Source organism: Elgaria multicarinata, chromosome 1 (genome assembly GCF_023053635.1).
Source record: "Elgaria multicarinata webbii isolate HBS135686 ecotype San Diego chromosome 1, rElgMul1.1.pri, whole genome shotgun sequence".
Taxonomy (NCBI): domain Eukaryota; kingdom Metazoa; phylum Chordata; class Lepidosauria; order Squamata; family Anguidae; genus Elgaria; species Elgaria multicarinata.
Window position 1 is genome coordinate 139,398,855 of NC_086171.1, and position 27,494 is coordinate 139,426,348.

Consider the following 27,494-nt stretch of genomic DNA (forward strand, 5'->3'; position numbering starts at 1 on the left):
CCCCATTTCCGGCAGGGTTGCCTGCCTAACCCTTGTGGGGATGGGAGATGGAGAGCTGAGACTGGAAGTGCCAGCAGCAGCAGCAGCAGCAGCAGCAGCAGCAGCCGCCGCCTTCGGCTTTCCCCTGGAACCAGTCGCCTTGCCCGCCTCTTTCCCCAGCAAGACCGACTGGTGCTGCCTCTTAAGATGCATCTTCATGCTGCTGGTTCCATAATGCCCTGTCGATGAACCCCTGCTTAGGCTGAGTTTGCAGTGGCGACAGACAGCAAAGCGGGGATCCGCTCCCAACTCAAAGTGGTCCCACACGATGCTTGTCTTTCGTTTCCGTGGTGACACCACCAATTGCCCGCCTGAGCTCTCTGGTGTTGCCACAGAAACAGGGGTGTGGGATGAGACTGGGGAGAGAGCCTCGGCCTGCTGCTGCTCCTCCTCAGCCCCCACATCCTGGAGGCCCACCGCCTCCTCCTCCTCCTCCCCCCCCTCCACTGTGCTGAGGACCTCGTCTAGGTCCATCATCGGGCTCGTGGGCTGAAAGGAGAATGAAGGAGTTGGGGATACTCCTCCTCCTCTAATGGCACTGCTGCCACGTGCCTCTTGCAAACGGGCACTTTTCCCATTCCCACCCTCAAAAAGAGAACGCCGGGCACAAGTTGCAGAAGAGAGTGGCTCTGCCTGCTGCTTGTCCTGCTTCTGTTTTGGAGCAGTCAGCCAAGGAGTTGCCCGTTTGAGTTTCACAGGAGGAGAGGAAGCCTGCTTACTGCTGGCAGACTGAGCCTTGCTGCTTTCAGCACGCCTGCTTCCTCTTTTCATGATGACTAACAAAATATTAATACTACTAATACTATGTATAAGGTACTACTAAGAATATGTATAAGAAGATATAATATGTTTAAATGTAGGGAAATGGGACAAGAACAATAAAATATACTACTACTAATATGTATGAGAATATACTAATATATATATATATATCTACTACTAAGAATATCTACAAGAATATAATAATATGTTTAAGAATATTACTAATAAATGTAGGGAAATGGGACAAGAAATGGGACAACCACTACTATAACAAGAACAAAATATGAATACTACTACTACTAATATGTATGAGAATGTATACTAATAGACTACTAAGACTATGTCAAAGAATATAATATAATATGTTTAAGAATAGGGAAATGGTGTGCGTATGCTTTCCCCAAAATGCTCAATCTGTGGCTGCCTGTTGAACTTGACAAAAGCAGCCCACTCCGTCGAAGTTACACAGAGAAGAAAAAGAGAATCCAATTTTTTTGGTATATTTGGTATATAGAAGATAGAAGGAAACACAATCAGGATTTAAGAGAGGGGAGGGGGGAAAAGAACCAACCACTACTATAATATGTATGAGAATGTATACTAATAGACTACTAAGACTATGTCAAAGAATATAATAATAATATGTTTAAGAATAGGGAAATGGTGTGCGTATGCTTTCCCCAAAATGCTCAATCTGTGGCTGCCTGTTGAACTTGACAAAAGCAGCCCACTCCGTCGAAGTTACACAGAGAAGAAAAAGAGAATCCAATTTTTTTGGTATATTTGGTATAGAAGATAGAAGGAAACACAATCAGGATTTAAGAGAGGGGAGGGGGGAAAAGAACCAACCACTACTATAAGAAGAACAAAATATGAATACTAATATAATATGTATGAGAATATATACTAATGGACTATGTGAAAGAATATAATAAAATATGTTTAAGAATATAAATGTAGGGAAATGGGACAAAAACTGTGTGTATGCTTTCAAAAGAAAGCTTTCACAAAAGCAGAACAGTCAGGCTTTAATACAGGGAAGGGGGGGGGGCAACCAACCCAACCAACCCAAACACACACTCCAAAATTCAAAAATAAAGTTTATATTAAATCAAAGTAAGGGGAAAACACAGGGCAAACTAAGCTACAAGTCAGAAAGAAGCAAACAAACACACACACACGCCAAACTAAACCTATCCTAATCTATCTCCAAAGTCCAAAGCAGGAGCACTAACTAACTAAGTGTTCCCTCCACGAACGCCAACCCACAAAGAGACACAAAACAGAAAGTTCTCAGGGTGGGTCTGCCTTAGTCCCCCCTCCAACGCTGGGATTGGAGGAGGATGCTTTCTGAGGAGATCAATTCTCATCAGGATTGGGAGTTGAATGTGCCTGTCATCGCTTCCAAAAAAATAAAAATAAAAAAATAAAAAAAACCCAAACCCCGATTTTTAAAAAAATATTGCACGTGAACCACAGCACGCAGAAAGTTGAGAGTGGTCTCAAAATGACCCCCATCCACGACTCTCTGTGCACAAGAATTTTCAGAACGATAGCTTAAACCCCCCCCCAGTTATCCCCGATTCTTTCCCTCAATGCAATCCTATGGGCGAAAAGCCGAAACGGAGCCCCGCGGTTGACCCTATTTTTAAAAAACTTCTAGCCCGCGACCCGTACGATGCAGAAAGTTGAGAGTGGTCTCAAAATGACCCCCATCCACGACTCTCTGTGCACAAGAATTTTCAGAACGATAGCTTAAACCCCCCCCCAGTTATCCCCGATTCTTTCCCTCAATGCAATCCTATGGGCGAAAAGCCGAAACGCAGTTTGAGCCCCGCGGTTGACCCGATTTTTAAAAAAATATTGCACGTGAACCACAGCACGCAGAGAGGTGAGAGTGGTCTCAAAATGACCCCCATCCACGACTCTCTGTGCACAAGAATTTCCAGAACGATAGCTTCAAAAACAACGTAGTTATGCGCGATTATTTGCCGCAATGCAATCCTATGGCGAAATGTTTTCAAGATGGCGACCGGAGCGCTCCGACTGAACTCGGAGCTCCGAAAAATGGTCGCTTCTCTTCGCCTTGCTTCTAGGGGGTCCGCGGTCCGCTCCTACTCCGCCTCTGGGTAAGGCGGAGCAGGCCAATCCGCTACTGCTTCTACGCTCCTAATCGGAGCGGAGCACATCCCTAATATTTACCCATTAACCTCACTTGTCTGCCTTGAAATTTGCGTAACTTTAATGATCCCTGTCACTGCTCTGTAACCCAAATGTATATCTGATAGCTAACAATGGAGGTCAGGGGGATGTCTATATGTCTTCTTTACCCCAACCTAAATGCGCAGATTCGCATTTCAGGACACATGATGCAGCCACAGCACTGGGTTTTTAACCTGATAATGCACGTATTTGTAGTTGCGATTTACCGCGACTTTTGGATCGACCTTCAAGTTTGCATTGAATTATAGTTACGTGTCCTTGGGGGAGTTAAATCATGTTTTTAAATGTGGGCGTAACTTTGAGGGCAGGACAAAGTGATTGGCTGATTTCCCACCTTCCCACCTATCGCGTCCTCTGGCTGCCTTGTTCCTTCCCGCCGTTTTCATGTTGAATTATATGAATATGCGGAGGTCCGCAGAGAGAGCTTTTAAAATTAAAACAAGTGAACAATGATATGCAAACTCTTCCTGTGTTAGACTTTCTACTTACATATATGCCAAAATGGACAGCACCATGGTCCCCGTAAACAAGCAATATGACAGTACTTATTGCATCATGGCGTTAGGCATCATTAAGGATTAATCCAAGGGGCTTCTCTGCTCTAGTCAGTGTCTCCTCTCTAGTCAGAATATGACTAATCCAAGGCACAGTCACTTATCAGTTCTAGAATTCTCCCCTTCTTTGTTACAGTCTGATCATATATTTATTCAGTCAACATGAGAGCAGTTTGAAGTCACCTTTTTTTAAACAACATTTTCTCCTTTGGTTGCCTCCCTGATTTCTTTCACCATCTCATCTTATTTATCTTATTTTATCTTATTTATCGTATCTTCTGAGTTTTATTTGGAGGGCAGGGGGTGAAATCACATTGGCAGTACTATACTACCTTCTGGGCTCTTATTTCCACCTACTCTAATACTGTAAGGGAAAATCTTAAGTTCTTTTAAATCCTCTTAAGTTCTCTAGTTTATTCAACAATTTAGCACATCCATCCAAACACACAGTGGGATAAAAAGTCTACTATGTTTTCCCTGATTAGTCTGAGTAGAGGTCCTCAATGTGGTGACTGCAGAAACTTCCATTAGTGTTCGCCAGGCTCTCTTCCCCTCCTGGTTTTTAAAAATATTTTAAAGTTGTTGTTGTTATTGTTGTTGTTGTTATTATTATTATTATTTAGGAGGCTGGCATACTGCAAAGTGAAGTGCCATTTTCCAGCACCACATTTATTTCCAAAGATGATGATGGAGGGCTCTAAAGGCATTCTTAGAAAATAAAAATGGCAGCCAGTTTGTTGTTTGGGGGTGGGGTAGTAGGGCAGGGGGTAGTAGGGTAGTTGTTGTGGTCTGTGTGTTTTCCCAGAGTTAGGAATGTGTGTGTGTGCTTCTCTGAGAATCACTAGTTTGCCTTTGGTGAAATGGATATTTTGTCATGCTTTGTAGGAGCAAATACATGATTTGGCATTTGGGCTCACATCATACCTCTGCCTTATACTCAGCTTCTTTGAGCTTCATCAATTTTCCTTCTGTGAAATGGGTGCAGGAGCAAAAAAAACTATGGGTTCAAAAGAATGTCTTTGTTTTGTTACTCTGATCCCATTGTTGCTTTCACTTAGGTTCTTGTGCAAGTTACTTTCTTTTAACCTCACCAGTTTGTTTTCTGGGAAACGGGTGTTTTATGACTACCCACAACCATCATTGCAACTATTTTGTGAATGGGCGAGCCCTCTCATGGCAACCATTTCCAAATGTGTACATTGGCCCCCAAAAGTTGGGGACTTCCAGGGTAGACCATCAGAGCAAATATGGTACATAGCACTTTCTCTTCTTTTTCTGTTTCCCTTCCTGCTTCCCAGAGGAAAAAATAAAGGGGGAAGAAAGGTAAGCTGTTTCTTCCACATATTTCAGCACAAGGCATAACTGAAACTGGCAGGCAACCGTATGCTTATTCTAAGCTTTGGCTTGACCATCCTTGAAAAATCCTATACAACTTGGGAACATTATGGTATTTGCTACTCAAAATGTACTATTGCATATTTTTTTTGTCTCTCATGTTTTGCAGAGTGATAAAAAGGTGGCTAACAGCAGAACGATGTTTTCCTTGGGAAACCAGATTGTGACATATTTTAGGTTCACATGCCATAAATTCAGCCTCATGCCAGTTTGATGCTCCAGGAAATATGGTGCAAGATGACAATTGGCTGATGGGTAGGATAACATGTATGCTCTTGAATAAATATAAGACTGCCACCCAATAACCATGTTGTTTTGCATATACCAAGTCTCTTCCATGTGCCTTTAGCCATAGGACTGACAATTTTAAAATTCAAATGAACCCACACAATTTAATATTACGCAATCAACCCTGGATGCCTCCAGGATGTGCACAATCTTGACTTTGGTTAGATCTTTGATGTGTGAAAATACCCTGAACTTTCATTTCCCTAGAATCACGTTGATGACTGCTGCAGTCAGTTCCAACCACTTTGAGATGACGTCACAAATTGGTTGATAAACCTCCCACTGCTGGTTGAAAACGAAAGCAAAGCGTAGCACAGTCCTGTCTTACCGTTGGTAGCTAAAAGGATGCTTTCTGGATTAATACCAGTCTGTCCATCTTCATTTGTTTTCACCAATACTATTCAGAGAATTAGAGAGAAAGAAAAGAAAATGAGAACATTTGCCACTGTAATGTGACAGTGAGTTTCGCACCCTTCTAGCTAATGCTCTCCTCCTTTGGATCTGTTCGCTTGCATTGTTACTGAAATTACTTTATCAAGAGCACTTTTTAAAAAGAGACAAATTCTGCCAATGTTGTACTCTACCATTGTACCATGGTATCTTCCTGGGGGATTGTAGCTCCCCTACAACTGAGCCATAAGATCAAGCCAACACAACCACTAGTGTTATTGCTTTTGGGGTGGGTGCCTACTTGACTTCAGCACCAGTGTCAGTGTTTGGTTATTCTACTTCCTATTGTTACTGATATGAAAGGTCCATCATATGCCCCCCCCCATTTCTTGTTGCTTCCATTTCAGCAGGGTAGAAGATGCAGACACAGCTTAACAAATTGTTCCCATGGCTATAGAAAAATCAGGGCCAGCTCCAAGTTTGAGGGGACACTAGGCAATGTGTTAGTGGGTCTTGGAGAGCCTACCTGGCTGCAGTAGCAGTGCTCAAAAATGCACCAGGAAGCTGCACCAAGTCACCCCTTTCATTCCCCATAATGCCCCAGAGGAATAATAGGTTGGAGGCATTATGAAAATTAAAAGGGTGGCTAGATCCAGGGCTCATCTAGACCAAGCAGGATATTCCACTATGAAAGTCGTATGAAAGTGGTATATAGAAGGCAGAAACTACACTACTGCTTTATAGTGGTACTGAAATGCACTGACAACTGTTGGGGTCCATGACACATCTACATCAAGCAGGATATAACACTATGAAAGTGGTATGAAAGCGGTATATGGGATGTGTCAGAGTTGTCAGTGTACTTCAATCCCGCTATAAAGCAGTAGTGTGGCTTCTACCTTTTATATACAGCTTTCATAGTGGAATAACTTGCTTGGTGTAGATGAACCCCCAGTCATCTGGCACTGCATGAGGTGTTTAGCCAGGATTTTTTTTTTTAAAGAGAGGCCAGGAGAGGCATCAGGGGACATTGCTGTGGTTCTGGGGCCTGAATAACTGCTCAAGGATGCCAGCCGCTGATGCCAAATCTTGGCAAATATAGCTATGCTGTCCCAGGAAGGATAACATATGATTAATGTGAAAACCAAACAGCATGACCTTCAGTGTGGAAATTAATGATGACCATGTATTCTGCTGGAGTGACCTGATATTCAGATTTCCTGAGCTCAATTATTCTTGTTTTTAAAACAACAAAAATATGATTTTACCCTTTGATCAGTTGCTTTATTCATATGCATATTCATGCAAATTTACCCAAATAATTACTTAATCAACAAATCAGTTTAGTTAGGCGACAACCCCAGTAAAAGGCCACGGGCCTGCCCAGAACTTGGCCTGCAATAGCTGACAATGGGAAATGTATATGCCTGGCACTGAATAATGGCCATTTTATTCAGGGGTCTTCATTTATATTCCCTTGATTTGTGGGCTTATAGCAGTTGGTTCGGCTTACCATAAAGCAATGTGAAGCACATTCCTCAGACGGCATATACTAGAGGGTAGGAAGTGAGAGAGAGAGAGCGCTCCAGTACAGAAAGGGTCGTTTTGATTTTTCTCTTTTTTAGTAAAAAAAGTAACAGCACTACTCTGTACAGCACCATGTACATTGATGGTGCTATATAAATAATAATAATAATAATAATAATAATAATAATAATAATAATAATAATAATTTACTTGATATACATTTTCACATATAATAGTTCTCCCTCTTTCATTATTTCCACAGAAAAGAATGGGCCAAAATGTCCTTTATGCTTGAAATACTGAACAGGCAGTGCTAATTAACAGCAGCATAATGTTTTAAAAAATGGAGATCCCCCCCATAAATAATAGCTACCTAAATAGGCAGACATGGGGGGGGGGCAACTAGGATTTTTATGAAATGCTGCCACCTTTTGGCTTCAGGGGTCACAGCAAATTCTAAAAAGAAACATCTTATTATAATAAGATGTTTAGGCACTAAAAAGGAGGGTGGATACATTATTAAAGAATTGAAATGTCATCACTATTCTTCCTCTGTTTTCAATTACTACGTGAATTAGAGGTTTATGCACGGAATCTCAGCAACACATTTCCTGCAAGATTTGGGGTGCATAAAATATTCACCATTCTTGGCTAGTATTGTGGAGCTTATGCAGTTAACTGCATGTTTATGCTTTTATGCTGGGAAAAGCTCCTGCTCTTAGTTTTCTGCCTGCCACACAGAGCTTATATTGAGACTCAAGGTGTAGGTCCTATATATGAGTCCAACAAAATTGCCTGACAAAGAAGAATCACTCGATTCAGCAATTGGAGCCTATCACAATGGAGAATTTAAAGGGAAATAGTTCACACAAGCTCATCCTTAGTTCCCCCACACACACCTTCTGTATGTTCATGGGGGACCCTGAGCTGTTCTTTGTGACATGTATACACAGTGGATGTGCATTCATAAAAAGGCTATTATAGCTCTTACATCTTCTATGGAGCACTATAAGTAAGTATGGTAAGCAAGTATGTCCCAACCTTTCTATAACATAGCCTCATTCACAGGTTTTGAGGAAGCGTTGGCTCCATTTAATGCACCACTACTGCAGTATTTCAGTTTGGATGAGCTTAATTACTATATACAAAGAAACAACTGAAAAGTTTTTTTCTTTAGTCAGGGAGATGTGTCCACCACACCCATATAGTATGGAGGACATTTAGCTCAAAAGTACACATTGCAATAATGTCAAACTATTCACAATGGCCCCCAATTTTACTTACTCTGGACAGTGCAGGACTTGCTGATGCCATCTTGATACACAGCATACACTGAAATGCTGAAGTTACGTTTCATTCCGATGTCTTCTGTAAAGGATGTTGTTTTTATTTATTTTTATTTTATAAACAACAACGTGTTTTTCTATTGTGAATTTGAGGGGCATGAAATTCCAATGCACTCTTCCCCAATCTAGTGGCCTCCAAATGAGTTGAACTATAATTCCCATCATCCCCAACCATCATGGCTCTAGCATGACTCATGTTTGCTGGGAGTTTGTAGTCCAACACATCTGGAAGGCAGGACATTGAGAAACGCTGTTCTAATTAAAGAAAACATATCATTGGTAAAACCTCTATAAAACAGAAATCCATAAATTCAAAGCTCACTGTTTTATTATGATTTCTTACATGGCTTTGGGCAAAAGAATCACAATGTCTTCATTATCCCATTTATTCTAGGATTTTTTTTAAAAAAACACCCATTTGTATTTATCACATATGCACCCCACCCTAACTCCAAATAGCTCAAGTGGTTATATATGGGTTTGCTTCATTATTTCTCATGACAGTTTACTTGTTCACATGGATAACTTTAAACATGGTTAGAACAATCCATGAAGGATAAGGCTATCAATGGCTACTGGTCATGATGGCTATATATCCATGACCACCAGAAGAAGAGCCTTCAGGGTCGTGACCCCCTTCCTATGGAATTCCCTGCCTTTAGAGGTCAGGCAGGCACCAATGTTGTGTTGCTTCCAGTGTCTCCTGAAAACGTTATTTCAGGAAGCCTTCTTTGAGTGACTGGCCATGGTTTCATCAGAATTCAGTTTTATCAGAACTCTGTTTCTTTTAAAAAATAGTAATTATTTTAATATGGTGTTTTCATTCATTTATCTGTTGTTCACTGTTCCAAAATCTTGGGATGTGGAGTGGTACAAAATATTGTAAATAAATAAATAAATAAATAATACCTCTAGTGTCAGAGACAATATGCCTTTGAAGACTAGTCACTGAGGAACATAAGCAGAAGGCTGCTATTATGCTTATGTTCTGCTTATAGGCTTCCTATAGGAAAGCATTCTGTTCCACTGTGGGACTTTGGTCTTGTCTAGTAGGTCTTTTCCTAGGTTCTTCTGATTTTGGTAGTCTTCACTTAGTTTGCTCATATGTACAGCAGTGTTTGGATTTGAACCAGATGTTTCCCCTAAAGAGGCTTTCTTGATGAAGGTGGAGTAGGAAAACACATTCCACTAAAAGTAACTGTAGATTTTATTTATTTATTAAAACATTTGATTCCCACCCTATGTCACTAGTATCTCATGGCGGCATACAGATAAAATCATCCAAACAATATAAAACAACAATTGTTTTATTTTATTGTATTCCAGCATTCTGACTGTAAGAAACTCACACGTCATTGACTCTACATACTAGGAAGACAAAAAAGTTGTCCTGTGTCTTACCTTCAATAAAAGTTGTCTTGTTCTGCCTGGGGACTTTTTTCCACATTATGCCATGAAGGTAATCACTGAAGTCTGCAGATGTCCATTCCACTATGTACCACAAAACTGTTTGTCCATTGGATTTGGGAGGTCCCCATATAGCAGAAGTTCCTTTCTCTTCATCCCTGATTATTTGCATATCGGTAGGGGGTGGGAAATCTGTAGGGGAAAGCAGCGGGTATGACTTAGCAGCTTGTTGCATATTTAGTTCCCATTAAAGAAATATTCAGAGTCAGATATTTCAAACCACTTATATCTAGAAAGAGTTAAGAAATGCTCTTGAAATTTATGAAGAACAGATCTAGAACAGACAGCTTGTTAATCTCCAACTGGCACACTGGAAATTCAGGTGATGCCTGACCTAGACCCAGGCCAGGATGACTCTTCAGATGAAGATTCAGACACTGTGGAGTCCAATGATCCTATGGATACTCCTGACACTATGGATACTCTTAGCAATTCCAGAGAAGCTATATTTGGTCCTCCACCAACAATCTATTTTGAATAACCCTTGTACAGGGCCCTAGGGGGCATAAATCCCCCATAAAGTCTGAGGAAGAAGTCGACATCTGATTTGCCCTAGAACATGCCATCATCAGGAGGTGGGAGCACAGGCCACTATTCAGATGTGAAGCATGCATCTCAAGAACTGCACAAATCAGACTACTCGGAAGCAATGGTCTACTTGGGAACCATGGTTTGCTCAGAAACTATGGAGCCCATACTAATGGTTTGCAGCTGGACCTGGCTATGGGCTGGGAGATTTGGCTATGTACGTTTTGAGTTGAGACTTGCTAGGTGATGGAACAACACTTTTATTCCAGCTCCTGCTACCTTGAAATGTTGTTTCTGCTTGGACAGATCTCTTGTGCTGCTGACTCTTAATATGCTCTCGCTTTTGGGCTGCCCTTTTTCTGGACTGATGATATTGCGTTTTGATGCTTTGCTTGGTTACTGATTTGGCTGAATGGTTTTGCCCCAGGATTGAGCCCAACCTAACCATAGCAGGACAATTCATCATGTAAGATTGTGACTAATTCCCTCATGCTAATCAGCTGGTTGGGTATTTCTAGTTGGGTATTTCTGGGTATTTCCATTTATGTGGAGGACCGGTGTGACCAAGGGTGCTTCCGGATAAAGCTTTTGCCCTGCGTCATTAACAGAATTTTATGGGAGGTCCATATAACGTCATCTTCCACTCATAATCTTCCTGTTTTTCCCCTCTGTTTCTTCTGTCATTAAGGAGAAAAAGATGGAATAGCTGCATAATGCCTCCTGGCTGTTAATGTTAGGGTCTCTTTGTCTGGAAGCACTCCAAAGATCAAGTAAGTAATACATCTTGGAATGTAAAATGCTTAGAGAACATCTTCTTCTCCTTCTCCTTCAGGCTCCCTGTCAGCTGAAATGTAAATACTATTAATTCCAATCAATGAGCAAAAGAGGGAATGGGCCAGTCCTGGGCCTGTGATCCATCCTTGTTCATCCTGCACTGAAAGATACAGCAAATACCTCTGCGCTCACAGATTCCAGTGCAGCTCATCAAAGTGTAGGAAATTTGGAAATTTAAGATATTTTCAGAGGCTGCAGCTGCTGAGTAGTTAAGTTCAGAGGACCCATTTGTGTTGGTTTATTTTTTAAAAAAGTGATGTCCTGACCTAACATTTTTAGGCCAGACTATAATCCAAGTTGTTGATGGTAAAGAACTAGAACTCTGATAGATTGTCTTGTTGTGTCAACAAGTGAACCTGAATGAAATTGCTGTTGCTCCTAAGGGATTGTTATATTAAGATGGACTCTTCAAGGAAACGCTGATTCCTAAAAGTGTTTCTAAGGAAACAACAAAACAGCTCGAAGCAACCTGTGAAACAAGTAAGGAGAATCTGGCCCAAGAAGAGTATAAAACTGTGCAATGCAAATCTAGCTCCCTCTTCCATGCTGCAAGTGTAGAAGTATTGCTCTGGTAATTATAAGGAAACTAGGGCTTCAATCCTATACCTAATTACATGGAAGTAAGCCCCTAGTAAAAACAAACAAATTGGACTTCATATTAGTTCTAGATTAAGAGGGGGTTTGAAAAGGTGGGGAGTTAATCTTGGGGAGTCCAATAAGGATAGTTTCTTCTCTAACACAACACAGTATAACAACTAGGAATGTATGGATTGTGTAAAATCCATTCTGACCATGTTTTGTTGATTGTCAGTTGCCTTTCATTCTGTCGTCCTCTCATTGACAGACTCAGATTTGTACAATTTCCTGAATTCGCACTAACTTTGCAAATTTACACTTGCAAAAATGCACAAATCACCCCCTCACCCCCACCCCCAAAGGAGCATTATCATGCTTTAGCCTAAGGGAGAAATACACATTTTTGGCTGTTTTTTTTAAAAAAAAATTACGTATTTTTCTACAACTAAATTTGTGTAAGTGTCTGGAAAATAAAACAAACAAACCGGTCCACAAGTCCACGGAATCCATGCAACTCGGGAAAAGCTGGTCTGCCGCAGAAACTGTGGGTCAGATTCTTAGAAATCCAAACTCATTTGATTCCATTGAGATTTCTCCGATATCCCTGAAAACAATGCAGTATCCGTTTCTGACAAGTTTGTATGTACTACCATAACTTACCATGGTAATGATGGGGCTGTTGGCCCATTGTAATATTTGCTGGTTTGGAACTTCCTTTTGAATTGTGTGCTGTCACGTAGACAATGGTCACAGCTGGAGGCACCAAAACTTTGCATTTTGTTTCTGTTGTTTTGCATAAATCCATCATCTCTCCTTGGTTTTCACAGAACACTCTATAACCCAGAATTCTTCCTCTGCTCTCATTTGGAAGAAATGGCTAGAGAAACAGCAAAATAATTGCCTTTAGAAAACAACATTATGTTTGTGTTTGTACAGTTTCAAAAGCACAGTGTCTAATGTGAAAATTTGATTGAACCAGCAGCTCCTTAGCTGCTCCGGATGCCTAAAGTACACATTAAATGCCAGCCACTGCATGCAACAGTAGCCCAAGACTCTTCTAGATGCTTCAGGCAGAGGTCATCAGGAGTAGAAAAGCAGCAGGAGGAGAAGCACTTAATTTCCCCCCTGCCTTCTGTTTCACCTCTTGAAAAATCATCCTTGCCTATTCCTTTCACAGCTTTTCCTTCTTAGATTGATTTCTTTCTTTTTTACTTTTTTATTTATTTGTGAGAAGATAGTCTTCCTACTAATACGTCCTGTATGTGATTATATGTTTTCTCCAACATTTAGAGCAAAGAGTAATTGACTCTACGTACAATCCCATTATGTATTCTTACAGGTATTGGCTCCAATGGAAGAAGCATACCTGGCATTTTAAAAATTCTTGTCTGTATTACTCATGAAAACAAGACCACTCTAAGCTTCAGATCTTAAAGTTTACTCCTTCCCTTAATGAAGAAATGCAATTTGATATAGCTGCAATCTAGAAAAGAGAAAATGTCACCTTGATCAGGATGGTCACCTCTTGGCTACCATTCTGGTAAATTGGTCCCAGATACCTCCACACATCAAGTACTGAAGATGGTTCTGCATTTGGGGGGGTGGGATTACAAAAGCAGAAAAGCTGAAAATGGGATATCTCGCCTCTGATTTTAAATGAACATTATAGTAAATAGTATGGCTTCTTTTGTTACTTGTAGTTTTGCTTTGCATATAAGGAAAACAGCATACTATCTATTGCAGGACCCAAGCTATAACCATTCAGAGTTAATTAAATGTGTGTGTTTTTCTTTTTAAAGTATGGCAGTATGGAAAAAAGATAATATTCAGATAATATTTGAGAACAGTGGAGTCTACTAATATACTGGAGGGAATGTCTGTGCTAGAAATATTATTCATTGTTATTATGTACAGTAGGTTCCGTATGTAGATTTTCTGTGTGTAACAGATGATGCATTTGGTTTATGCCCATCTCTCCCCCTCTACTGACCCCTGATGGTAACAGCTGGTTAATGCAGGGGGCCTCATCTTTTCTCAGAGTGAGGAGGTACACATAGCATTTTAAGGGTGAACACAGCAGTTTCTTCTTTCAGGGTGTGAACCCACCTTTGCAACTTACATTACAGATAGAGAAGCCAGCAAGTTGAATGCTGGATGGATGAGTTGTTTGTTCCCCACGGTAAGGTGTGTCAGCTTTGGTTTTGTCCCATACCTTCTGCCACCCCCTTTAAAAAAAACCTTTTAAAGTGGCAAGTGGACATGTACACTTATATAACATTCATTCTTCATTTTAGAAAAAGAATATATATAAAACATAATCATCATTATGGCATCCTGAAAACATATAGTGTTATTCTTTTGGAGCCAGGCCTAGGACAGAAAAAGTACTATTTGCTTAGAGGGCAGTAACTATCCTATCAAGCACCTCTAGCCCAAACAGTGCAATCCTATACATGTCTACCCATAGGTAACTCCTATTGTATTCAATTCGATTTAGCTAAGCGAGTATAGGATTGTAATTTTAAAATGTTATGTCTCTCTTCACCTCAGCTTCATGGTGTTGGGCAAGAATGGCAGTGTGCACCACTGCATGGTCCATCTCCTTCATATCAGTGGTCCCTGGGATAGCAACACCCATGGGCCCCAGCCCCTAACGACCTACGAGTTCCTCCCCACCACCGTCCCTCTTTCAGCCAATGCCATTGGTGGAAGGTTCTTGTCCAGAAGTCAAGGACCATTACTAGGTTCTCCTGCCAGATGTGTGTGGGGGGGATCTCCAAAAATGGAATGGTGTTTCTCAAGTTAGTCCTTAGAACTCAGCTGATAATACTATGGCTAATAAATCATTGAATAAATTAGTACGTAGTCTCTGTTCATAACTTCAGGATTTCAAATGAAACACAGTTTATTGAGGGTCAAAAAGATCATCAATATTTTCCACAGGGTTGGTTCAAGACATTTTGCTGCCTGAGGCAGAGCAGAAAATGGCCTTGCCTCACCTAAAGTCAAGGTGCATTATACCCAAGTCCAGTTATTTTGGCACTTGAGAAAGAAAATTCCACAACTGCTCCTCCCAAAGAGTAAAAATATAATAATACATTAAATAGTGAAATATTTGCTTTTCTTTCATGATGCTCAAAGGAGTTGGCCTTTGTCTTTTAACACATTCAACAGGTGCAAATTTACCAGCAGGGAGATGCAGTGATGAGAAAGGATCTACCTGATAAATTGCTGCCCACATAGAGCAGTTAAAGGCACAAGAGCCTCCCCCCCCCCCGTCCCCACAAATGGTAAACAGTGAGGCATATTCCTGAAAGTGAACTATCTCCAGAAAAACAAGCTTTGAGACTTATACTCTAGTTTTGTCAGTAGGGGTCACTAATGCTTCATCAAAATGGCTTCTTGTGACAACGGTTACAGGAGGCCTAAGGTCTCCATTGTGGCCCATCTGCAGCTGAGAAAATAAAAAGAAAGGTGAGGCCTAGATAGGTGAGGTTTCCACCTCACCTTGTCAGCCTTCCTTGGTAGTGGTGACACTTTCCCCCTCAGAGGGCAGCACTGGCTGCTACTACCACAGAGGGAGGTAAAGCCAACGCTAGTGCCATTTCATTGTTTCCCACATTGCAGATCTCTCATGGTCGGAACCTGCATGGAATAATCTAGGCCTGGCCTAGCCTGGTTTAGGTTTGATCTCTCTTCCTCTGTAGTGGATTTGACTGGTTATGATAAATCATTTTATAAAATTAATTTCTTCTCCTCACTGTCTCTTTGGCCTCACATCCCCTTTAAGGGGTAAGAGATGAGAGGAGAATTAGGTAATTCCTAACACTCATAGTTTAGTTTAGTTATAGAGTTGGCAGGTATAAAAACACACACAATGTAATTTCTGTGGATTGATATGAATCACACCACACCTACTGTTCCTGTATGATGCTTAAGGTGCAACCCTATACCCACTTACTTGGGGTATAAGCCCCATTGAACTCGATGGGATTTACCTCTGAGCAGACATGTAGAATTGTGCTGCGGTGGTGTTTATTTGCATATAAAAAGCTGAAGGTGGGGGAGGTTGCTATTGACGCCTCTACCAAAGGGGCAGGATAGACACAATCATTTTGATTCCTAACTTATTAATATATTTCTAGTTCATGCTGCATTGTAAAAGTGAAACTGATAAGACATATTTTGCATATCTACACCTCTATACTTGAGGATTTCCCATAGACTTTTGATATTCATAATAACACAGTATGGTGACATGTACAGTGCAGTGCTACTAGAACTGTATAATCTGTTGAAGATGAAACAGGAAACAAGGACATAACCAAGATAAGATCTAGTATTCCAGTTCCTGAGCTGACAAAGGTACAACTTCCTTTCTACGACAGCTATTTGATTCATGTGACTTTGTGATCAGAAAGCTACGCTTGACTGGCTCATAGCAGCTGAAATTACTTGAAGCTTTCTGATTTGCTATCCTCACTACATTTAAAAAAGGGCTCAGAGGTCAAGAACAAGGGAGCAGTGAAACTCACCTGCCTCTGGAGTCATGTATTCAACAGATTCGCTCCATCTGCTCCAAATGCTTCCAGGGTGAATTAATTTGCATCTAACTTGGAACTCATATATTGTGTTTGCATTTAAGTTATACTCCGTTTGATGGTTGCTTTGTACTCCAGTATCCCAGTCTCGAACCTAAAGTGGAGAAGCAGCAGAACCCAATGACATAATATTTTGTTTTTAGCCTGGATCAGTAGTTCCCAAACAGTTAGCTGTGGGGGGGAAAACTGCTGGTGTGTTGATTTTCTTTAAAGTATTGTTTCTTGGGAGCCCAAAATTCCCTCCACCCATCTGCATCTCTGTGTGATTTACTATTGTGGCTTTTTCTCCTTCCAGTCAGCTTCTGTTGACAGTGCTCCACTTTGCGTCAGATATAATTGGTTAATTCATGCGGAAAGAGGGCAGCGTTACCTGTTCTCTCAGAACTGGCACACTCAAAACAATGGTAGCACTAACAGTAGTACAGTGAGATAATATTAGACCCTGTACTTATACCCGTTGCCATTTAGATAGCAATGTATGTTGCTTCACTTACTTCAAACTGTAGTAAGCCAGCCCTGCTGAATTTTGCCCCCTCCCCCCGCTTGTTTTGCTGAGCCGGGCCCTGGACTTCTGCCCCAAAGTCCTGCCCTCATGGCACCACTGAGCAGAAACACAAGGAGTGGAGTCCGGCAGGAAGTGATTGTTAATTCTTATTCATGGAGCAAAGCTACATGTTACTCTGGAGAGCTGTGATTAGGGCAGGATCTACACTACTGCTTTATAATGGTTTGTGACGTTATTGAGAACTGTTGGGGCCCATGACACATTCCATATACCGTTTTCAAACTGCTTTCAAAGTGTTCTATCCTGCTTGGTGTAGATCTGGTCCTCTCCCAGTGTTTCAGGGTTTTATTTTTAGTGAAATGCAGCTCTGTGTGCTGTGAATTTGATTGGAGCAGTGGTGCTGATTTTTATTCCCCACCCAGCCTTGCCACCTGGACCCTGGTTACCATGCTCCTGGTTACCCCAAGCTCTCTTCACTTCAGCAGCCTGAATCATAGAATAGTAGAGTTGGAAGGGGCCTACAAGGCCATCGAGTCCAACCCCCTGCTCAATGCAGGAATCCACCCTAAAGCATCCCTGACAAATGGTTGTCCAGCAGCCTCTTGAATGCCTCTAGTGTGGGAGAGCCCACAACCTCCCTAGGTACCTGGTTCCATTGTTATACCGTTCTAACAGTCAGGAAGTTTTTCCTGATGTCCAGCCGGAATCTGGCTTCCTGTAACTTGAACTCGTTATTCCGTGTAATGCTATTCCATTGGCATTACTAAGTCATCAACAACTGAATAATGCTAAAGGAGTAGTTTGTATTATATCCAAACAGCCTAACAGTTCTAATCCGGTAAGATTAATTTTGCAGCTTGTCCATAAAAACAACATATTTGTGGAATAAGAGACAGTGAGGACTAGAATCATGGCTTGTTTTTTTCCCCTTTTTGGTAAATGAGGAATTTCAGCATTCTATTGAAACCAGAGATTTTCAGATCCACTGATCTCAGCCATAGACTGAGCCTGACACTAAAATACAAGACAGGAGAAGAGATCACGTATGGGTTTTTGGTACTGGGTACAATGTGTGGCTCGTACTTGCTGTAGTCCAAAACCTCTGGGATCTTGCTCAGCCTCAAATACTTCTTGCCGCTGGTGTAAGCTTGGAGCTCTGGCAAATGGTACAGCAGCTCATGGCCTGTCAACGTGCATCGGACCTTCTTCCCCGGAGGGGGAAGAACAACATTTTGTTGTTGCTGTTATTATTAAACAATTGGGAATCAGAATCCCTTGCTAATCTACTGCAAATCACCCAGAGATCTACCATTATATCCTAATCTACTTTGTCCTGCACATTCTGTAAATCATATAAATGGATGTGTGTTCATAAGCATTGGGTTTGGGCAAAAGTTGCCATTGCATCCATATAAAAAAGCATGGTATATAGGTAAGTGCCAATCCATCCTAACCTATATTTTTAATCACTTTTTCCACCTATAAAAAGGGGGGATTCTGAATCGCCCAGAGAGCTTTGGCTCTTAGGTGGTATTGAAATGCAATAAATAAATAAATATAAATATAAAATGCAGTAAAGATCGGAATATTGGCCTATGAAACATGAGCTCCGTATAAACAGAAAAGCATCCCACTGAAGTAATATTCTACTCTTCATAAAACTCAGCCTAGGAAATTATTCCCATCTTACTGCTATATGAAGTCATGGGTTGGAGGTTTGGCACTGACGTCCATGAAAAGCAGCAGTCAAGTCACTGCTACATGTAAAACACAGAAGAGTACAGGCTGCCTCACCTGCCAGATTTCACTTTTCTTCTCCTTGTATCTCTCCTTGCAAGAAGTCTCCTTGATTGCACTTCGCTTTTCCCACTGTAGTATAGTCTTAAGTACTGGAGAGTCTAAAGTTTTATGCTGGGTAATAACAGGTGTTGCTGGTACCACTAAAAGAGATAGAAGAATGTTAAACCTAGTCTAAGCTGATAAAACTGTTAACGTTTTGCCAAAAGGCAGACTTTAAAAGCTTGTTATTTCTAAGCTTCAAGATTAGCATATTAGCTACAGGTAGGGGGTTCTGTTGGGCTGAGCAATCCTGTGTTCCAAAACCTTTCCAGCTTGGTATAGCCAGGACAGGAGCTGGGGTGGCTTTTTCTGACTTTACCCTTCCTGTTGTTGGCTCCAGGGATGGCGTTATTGGGGGTTTCTTTTAAGTAATATGAGTACCCAGTTAGCTGGGGGAAATGTAATAACGGCCAGGGAAGGAAACGGCAAACCACCCCGCTATAAGGCCAGCCAAGCTGGCGTCCCTCCAAGAGTCAGTAATGACTCAGTGCTTGCACGAGAGGTTCCTTTCCTTTCCTTTTTCAGGAGAACAAGGGGGCTTAGAATCCTGTGGATATTTATTTATTTATTTATTTATTTATTTATTTATTACATTTCTATACCGCCCAATAGCTGGAGCTCTCTGGGCGGTTCACAAAAACTAAAAAACATTCAAAGTATAAAACAACAATATAAAACCATAATATAAAATACAATATAAAAGCTCAACCAGATAAAAACAAAAGCAATGCAAAATTACGAATTTAAAATACCAAGTTAAAATTTATTTATAGACTGTTAATATGCTGGGAGAATAAAAAGGTCTTCACCTGGCGTCTAAAAGCATATAATGTAGGTGCCAAGCGAACCTCTTTAGGGAGCTCATTCCACAGCCGGGGTGCCACAGCAGAGAAGGCCCTCCTCCTGGTAGCCACCTGCCTCACTTCCTTTGGCAGGGGCTCGCGGAGAAGGACCCCTGAGGATGACCTTAGGGTCCGGGCAGGTACATATGGGAGGAGGCATTCCTTCAGATAGCCTGGCCCCAAGCCGCTTGAATACAATGTATATTGAGTATATTCAGCTTGAGTACAATGGGAGGTATGATGGAACTCATCACTCAGTCACAGGACACCATCACCTGTATAGAAACCCTACACAGGGAGACCACAACACAGATAATAGGGTGCACACCATCAGCCTATGTTTCTCTGACCTTAGATCATGCACTCTTAGAGCTCATGAGCAGAAGCTCCGGAAATTATAAAAAAATGGAAATAGGACACTTTGCAAAATAAGAAAGCTCCTGTCTCCTGCTTCTCTACCTCATGCCCTGTACAGTGAGATACTGGAGGCTGCTGCTATCATTGATCTTCTTTACATGCACAATTTATTGCATGCTTATGATTGGGCACTCATGGAAGTTTGCAGGTCCTTTGCATAATACTGTCAACCACCAGGACATCTCCTGTGCTTTTCCCCCATTTTAAAAAAAACTGGAGGTAATGCAATATTTAAAATAATTGTGGGATTAATTTGCCACTAGATGGCAATGTTTCATTGAACTTCCCCAGAGAGGAAGTTTTCAATTATAAATCACGTGGTTGCTGTCTAAAGGAGCCATAGTTAACGTGGAAAGATCCGAGGGGAAAAAAGCCTGGTAAGGGTGCATTCCTCCCCTTAATATAGGGACACTCAGAGTGTGTCTGTGGCTCCCTTTGTCGTGTGTCCTGGCACCTCCCTTTGCTCCTTGGATCTGGAACCCTTTCTCCAGGGAATAAAATAGCCTGCTGGAGGAGATTCATGAGTGACTAGCTGGAACTCTTCTAGTCAAATCAAGAATACACTGCAATACTTTGTTGCGATTCTTATTTGTAGAACTCTTATCATGATATTCTCAGAAAGCTTTATCTCAACACACTTATCAAGATCTCAGTCATATTGCTTTAGTTGTATAGTAGGCTAAAAATAAATACAGCTCTTTTTTTTAAAAAAAGACTATGAATTACTGCATACTACCTATATTGGCGAGCTCAACAATCAGCTGCTCCGAATGGACTGTGCCCAGGTCATTTTTAGCGCAGACCGAAACAGAAAAGGTTTGGTTCTTCTGCAGTTGACTCAGAGGGATGATAATTGAGTCACTGTTTGCAAATAAGGTTCTATTCTCTTCTGTCTGTAAACTGTAAAGGTCAAAGAATCAAATTGCATATAATTCTGCATATCAAAATATAAAGTAGCCATCTTAAAAAACCTTAACAAATCATTAAGTGTGTAACCATAATAAAACAACATTGAAACATGTTAAATATGAAGCAGATACCAGGACGAGCCCAACACTTCTTGCTGCTGAAGGCAAAAGACAAAATGGTGCCCCCTCTATTCCGTGTGCACAATCCAACTGTTCTGGCAGTTGAATCTTACTTTAATACATCCAATAGAATAGGGTGCTCCACCACACCTGAGGGCAGCAGGCTAGTTTAGGGAGCAACGATATAGTAAGGCATAAAACTGTGAGCCTCCACCTTTTGAGAGTAACCCAGCCACAACCCAACTTAGGTAAGCTCTTTTAAGTCATGTAGGCTGGGTTCACAGAACATGCTAACCCACATTCAGTGGCTGAGTGTAGTTTGTTGTTGAACCATGCGTTAACGTATTGTCTGAAAACACTGCATTTTCCACAGTGTGGCTTATTCCCCCCACCCTGAACAAACCGCTTTGAGAACCCATGGCTTGTTGTTGGGTTGTTCAGGGTGGTTAACAAGCCATACTGCATAGTTTGCAATCCATCCTGCAGAAAATGTGCTGCATTCAGACAACATGATAACCAATGGTTCAACAACAACCCAGTGTGGGTTAGTGTATTGTGTGAACCCAACCATTGATTTAAAATAGAGAGTTCAGGACCAAACTACAATGCAGCCATATGTGATGTTAGCCTGGCAACTGCTTCTCCATTCCAAAGCTTGTTTTGTGGTGGGGGGATAATTTGTAGTGGAGAAATGTTAGGGAAAGGGGGATGCTCAACCCTAACCCTGCTTGAAGCTTTCCCCCTAAAACTCTCCCACCTAGCCACATTTCCTCTGCCAAAGTCCCAGACCGAAATTTACTTTACAAAACACATATACTTATAAATTGGGACGGGGAGAGTTGAAGAGAAATACAATAGATAAGGCAAGGGTATATAGCTCTTTCCCCATTGTAAATCAGCCCCTGCTGAGGACATTTTGGAGTCGAGAAGAGGTTGTCAGGTTACATAACATGTAGCAAATTTCTCCCACTGAAATGAATTTAAAAGAATTTAAAAGAATTCTCCCACTTAAAAAGAATTTACATTGGCAGGGTCAAACTTATTGCTTTTATAAAATTCAAATTTGTGAATTGTTGTTGCTGCTGCATGGAAACACAGACCACCCTCTGCTGTCCATCCCAATTGTCTCTTTTGATTCTCCCTCCCCTTTTCAGGTGCATGCGCCCTCTCTAGTCAACATCACGATTGGCCAAATTGAGTTTTTTCGTTCTTTCGTTAGCCCCCACATGCATAGGAGGGAAGCAACTGGGTGAAACAGTTGAACTTCCCTTACCCATGTGGAGTTGTCCTGATCTGGATTTGAGGCCCATGCGCTTACACTAAGGAAAACAAACAAAGGAAGAAGTTAGGGTCAGCTACATGCTATGCATTTAATGTAGCGTGTAGTTTAGCCCTCCTCAGTGTAAAAAAATATATGTTTGCATTGCAGATTGGGGAGCTGCTGTTCAAGCTACACAACTCCCATCTATCCTTGGAGGCTTGCAAACAGTCTCAATGTTCTTTGGATTCCAGCCATAGTGCACACAAGACCACAGACGAAGGCACCGTTTGCAGCTTCTATGAATGGAATTCTCCAATCTGAAAGACACGTGACTCTGCCACCAAATGGAACCACCCTGATTCTTCCCTTTCGCTCTCCCACAAGAATGTATTTTTAAAATTATTATTATTATTATTATTAATAATAATAATAATAATAATAATAATAATAATAATAATATTTGTATACTGTTCCACATCCAAAGGATTTTGGATAGGGTAAAAGAATAAATGAATAAAAGCACCATATCAGAAAATACTATTTTTAAAAAGGAAACAGTTCTGATAAGACCAAGTTCTGGTAAAACCATGGCTGGTCACTCAGGCCAGATCTATACCAAGCAGGATATGACACTTTGAAAACAGTTTGAAAACTGTATATGTAGTGTATCTTGGGAAGGATCTACACTACTGCTTTATAATGGTTTTGACAATTGTTTGGGACCAGGACACATTATATATACTGTTTTCAAAGTGTTATATCCTGCTTGGTGTAGATCTGGCCCCGGACCCCAACAGTTGTCACTACTGTTCTGTTTTAAAGAAGTAGTGTAGATCCTGCCTCAAGGAAGGCTTCTTGAAATCAGTGTTTCCAGGAGGCACAGGAAGCAACACAACTTTGGCACCTGCCTGACCTCCAAAGGCAGGGTATTCCATAGGAAGGGGGCCACCACACTGAAGGCCCTCATATCATAGGGGGTTGGGACTTGGGTCTCTTGAACAGGAGCTCCTCATGTTGCAATGCAAACCTCTTTTGAAACAGAGGGGACTTCCAGAAGTTGTTTGTGATATGAACCATCCTATCACTGGTTCTGCCCTGTGCGTAAGATTATTTTAGGTGTTTTAGAAGATTACTCTATTAAACAAAATCTCAAATTGTACATCTTTCTGTGGCCAGCCACACCCACACCCATATATGCACACAGCCCTCTTCACAAAGATACGGGCTACCTAGACTTATAAACCAAGACTTATACACCACAAATACCCTGCTGCATGTGTTTGGGAGCTTTGAAGCCACCCCCTTTTAGTGGCACTGCAGCCCCCAGAAGTAATATTCCTAAATGCTGGAGGAACCTGCTAAACTTTCTGTAAAGTGTGAGAGGAAATGGGAAAAGCTTTCATGCTTGGAAAAGATTTCCATGCACAAAGGCCTCTTTGGAACCGCGCCATGCAGGGCTGGAATTAGGGATGGCATCACTGGGCATTTAGTGAGGCCCAAACTCTAGCGGGGTGCACCCTGCCAGCTCCTGAAGCCACCTGGCCTTGCTGCTTCTCTTCTATAATGCCACTGCCTATTCATCTCTCCTCTCTGAGTGAAGTGTCGGAAGCAAGAGAAGGGCAGCACTCTCTCCATTCATCTTGCCCTCACTCTATGGATGACCATATGGATTGATACATAGGAAAGGGGAGGGTGGAGGGGCAGAGACAATAGGGTCAGAAGGAGGGGGGGACACACACAAGGAGGGAAGGGCCAGCCCAGATATTCTGCTGCCTAATGGCACACGCCTTTCCCAAGTCAAAATACTACGCAAAGCTAGTTATTTTGGCACCTGAGACAGAGAAATCCCACAAGCACCTCTCCCTGGGAGTAAAAATTACAATAATTAACTACCTGAGGAGCCTACAGCCACACTACCCTGAATGCACCTGATCCTGTCTGATCTTGGAAGTTTCGCAGGGTCAGGCCTGGTTAGTACTTGGATGGGAGACTGCCTGGGAATACTGGGTGCTGGAGGCTTAAAAAAAAAAAAACTACCTGAGGCCATCGTCTCTGCCTAATGGTAGGGCCAGCACTAAGGGAAGGGAGGCATGAATGGCTTTTTATCGAAGTCATCCCCCCTCCCCCGCAAAAAACACACACACCACACCACCTGGTATCAGCATTATGGCTATGGCATATCTTTTGTGTTCAAGAAGTACGTAACCTGTAAAACAAGAGGTCTACTCCCTGAGGCCCTCCAGCCTGATCACAATTGAGTGAGAACAAAGTCTTCTGTCAGGGGTGACAGAAAAGAGTTTCTTTTGTTATTTCCTTGGACTAGAATAAGAACAGGTCTTTAGAAAACGTAAGTAGGACACTTCAACTTTCCACTCATCAGACCTGCACCATGTGTGCTTGGTTTGTGGTTGCTGCCTCTGACCGCAGGTTTAGTCCGCATAGTCGCACCACAACATCAGTTATGACACTGTCATAGCTTCATTCTTGGTTGAACTTGCAACTAACCTAGTTTAGGGGCAGACTTGATGTTACAGGCAAATGCAGTCACAAAGCCCCAGCAATGTTCTTGGTTTCCTCTAAGTGAAAATCAGATTCTGGAGGCTGCAATTTTTGAGCACATGAAGGGCAGGAAGTGTAACTGTTTTCTTGCTATCCATTTCCCCATTAAAAATCCCCTCCAGGTTACACTTAGAAATGGAAATTCTGCAAGGGTTAAACCAGTTGAGTGGGGAGTATTTTGTGCCACAAAATGGCTGGTGGAAAAGGACTCAGCACCCTGTCATGCCCATTGCTCTTCCACTCAAAATTGCAGTCTTCTGCAGCTGCTTTCCATTTAAAAACAAATGTTGGTGTTTTTCATTCCTGGAAACAGCCTCTAGGCATCCCATTCTGTTGACAGGGATGTGCACATAAAGCAGCATCCCAAAGGAGTGGGGACTGACTGGGGCCTGAAGGAACTGAGGGAACTATGAGTCCCTCCGTGATACACCATTTGCACTACTACTTCCCATGTTTCCACATATCCAAAGCTCCTCTTTCATGTTCAACTCCAACAATGCACCTGGAAACATCTCCTATGTGGCTGTGATAGCTAAACATTACCTTTGTTTTCAGAGGCATTATAGCTCTGAATAACAGATATTGGAGAACAAATATCTGAGGCACTTTGATGCCCTCATATCCTTCCTGCAAGTTTCCCAATGGCATTTGGATGGCCTCAGTTGGGAAGAAAATGCTGAACTAGCTGGAGACAAGAGCCACAAAGGGAATGCATGGCAGAGGTGGGATCTGAGCCCCATAATATGAGACTGCTCTTTTGAGCCCTCACTAATTTGCTTTGTACTTGGCCCAAGGTCAGAAGCAGAGTACAAGGCAGATGTGGGGTCTGGGTCCCAAACTTCAAAAACTCCATCACACCTGCATGTTTGCCCTGGTTTACCCTCGAATTATCCACCCTCATTTCCATAGTGTATGAAAGCTTGTGGACTTACACCTGTGCGCTTGTAAGTTCCAAGCGTCTTTACATCTTTCCTGTAATACCTGCTGCATGTCGCTGTTATCCCACTGAGGTTTACTCTCACCTTGTTATTCTCGCCATCACCTCCACCCATTGATCTCCTTTGTACCTGCCCCTTACAGTTTATTGGTTGTTGGAAGGTGGACAACTCCCCCTCCATTCATTCTTACTGACATTGGGACACTATGCCTACTCAGGAGTAGAGTTCAATGGGACCTCTTCTTGCTCCAGAAGGACTGCTTACAACCCACATGCAAATTTAATCCATAGACTAATTGATTAATCAACTAAAACTCCTATCAGCTGCCACTGGAGGTTGCATAGCGTTCCCCTTGTCACACAAGACCATAGGTGCATGGGCACACTCATTCACAGTTGCATCCTGTTCATTTCAATGGGCTCGAACCCCTCTCCGTCTTTGGATACTGAGCTGAGGGAAGGCGGGAAGGAAGGGTCGGCTTGCTTCACGGGAGGGGGAGTCCGGCTGCAATCCTACATGTGCTTACTTGGGAGTAAGCCACATAAGAGCCTTGGATTGAGGATGACTTGCAGCCCCCCCCTTTATTTTCATTTGTATATTTTGTACAGCACCAAGTACATTGTTGGTGCTATATAAATATAATCATCATCATCATCATCATCATCATCATCATCATCATCAGGGAAAGGGGAGGGGAGAGAAGCTACGCAGCCCGCCCAGTCCAGTTTATCACCTTAGTGGGGAAACCAGCCCAGAGAGCATGCCAGGTAGCCGCTCTCAACCTCCTAGGGAATGAAGGTGAGGAACACCCTCCCTTACTCCCCCCTCTATGATGTTACCAATGAATCCCCCTCTCGCTTCCCCTCCCAAAAGCAAGTCACGAAGCAAAGGTGGAGGACTGAAAGTACAATAGACAGTTCTTTCATTCAACCTAGCATCCAGAAAGCAACAGGAGAAAAGGATTTGAACTGGAATTTAAAAAACCTGCTGGAGAAAAGGCACGCCCCTCTCTTTCGTCATCAATACTGTCCCTTGAACACACTTTCATCATCAATACTGCCCCTTGAAAACACGCCCATAGAACATTGTGTTGAAAACGATGTATGAAAACGCACATTGAAGTTTGAGCGGTGTGCTTTCGCATTACTGGAAGAACTAGACTTTCCACACACTGGGGGTGGGTGGGGAACAACCGCAGTCACAGCAGGACATGGTCGATGTCATCTGAGTCCTTTGCATACAATGCACTGCAACAGCAGACTATAAAGCTGGTGTAATGGACCTCCAACTCTCCCATATAAAGCACCCTCAAATTTACTTCCTACACACTCTACATTTATTTCAGCAAATTTATCCCCCAATTGCTAGAATCCCCTCAAATTGATTTACTATCCAGAGCCTCCCCAAATAAATTCCCCTTTGATTCATTTATCCCCAAACACAAAATTCTGTTCCAGCAAAGAAAGAAAAACAATCTCCATTCTTCTTATCTTCTGCCTAGCTCTCCTTCACTGCAGCCCAATCCTCTCTTCCTTGGCCTCTAACTTAAAGGGGCAGGAGCCAGCAAAGAGGCAG

General features: G+C 42.0%; 1 protein-coding gene and 1 pseudogene across 1 annotated transcript in view; one reads left to right on the forward strand and one right to left on the reverse strand.

Moving 5' to 3' along the window:
- Positions 1-27,494, reverse strand: part of IL23R (interleukin 23 receptor) — a 68,936-nt gene that overhangs the window by 14,873 nt on the left and 26,569 nt on the right. The window contains exons 6-13 of the mRNA XM_063134511.1: positions 20,870-21,033; positions 18,830-18,975; positions 16,465-16,624; positions 13,434-13,516; positions 12,590-12,806; positions 9,926-10,123; positions 8,463-8,546; positions 5,590-5,658 (exon numbers count right to left, since the gene is read on the reverse strand). Of these exons, the coding sequence (XP_062990581.1) occupies positions 5,590-5,658; positions 8,463-8,546; positions 9,926-10,123; positions 12,590-12,806; positions 13,434-13,516; positions 16,465-16,624; positions 18,830-18,975; positions 20,870-21,033 (1,121 nt within the window). The remainder of the gene's footprint in view (positions 1-5,589; positions 5,659-8,462; positions 8,547-9,925; positions 10,124-12,589; positions 12,807-13,433; positions 13,517-16,464; positions 16,625-18,829; positions 18,976-20,869; positions 21,034-27,494) is intronic.
- On the forward strand, positions 24,323-24,441 carry LOC134413547 (5S ribosomal RNA; annotated as a pseudogene).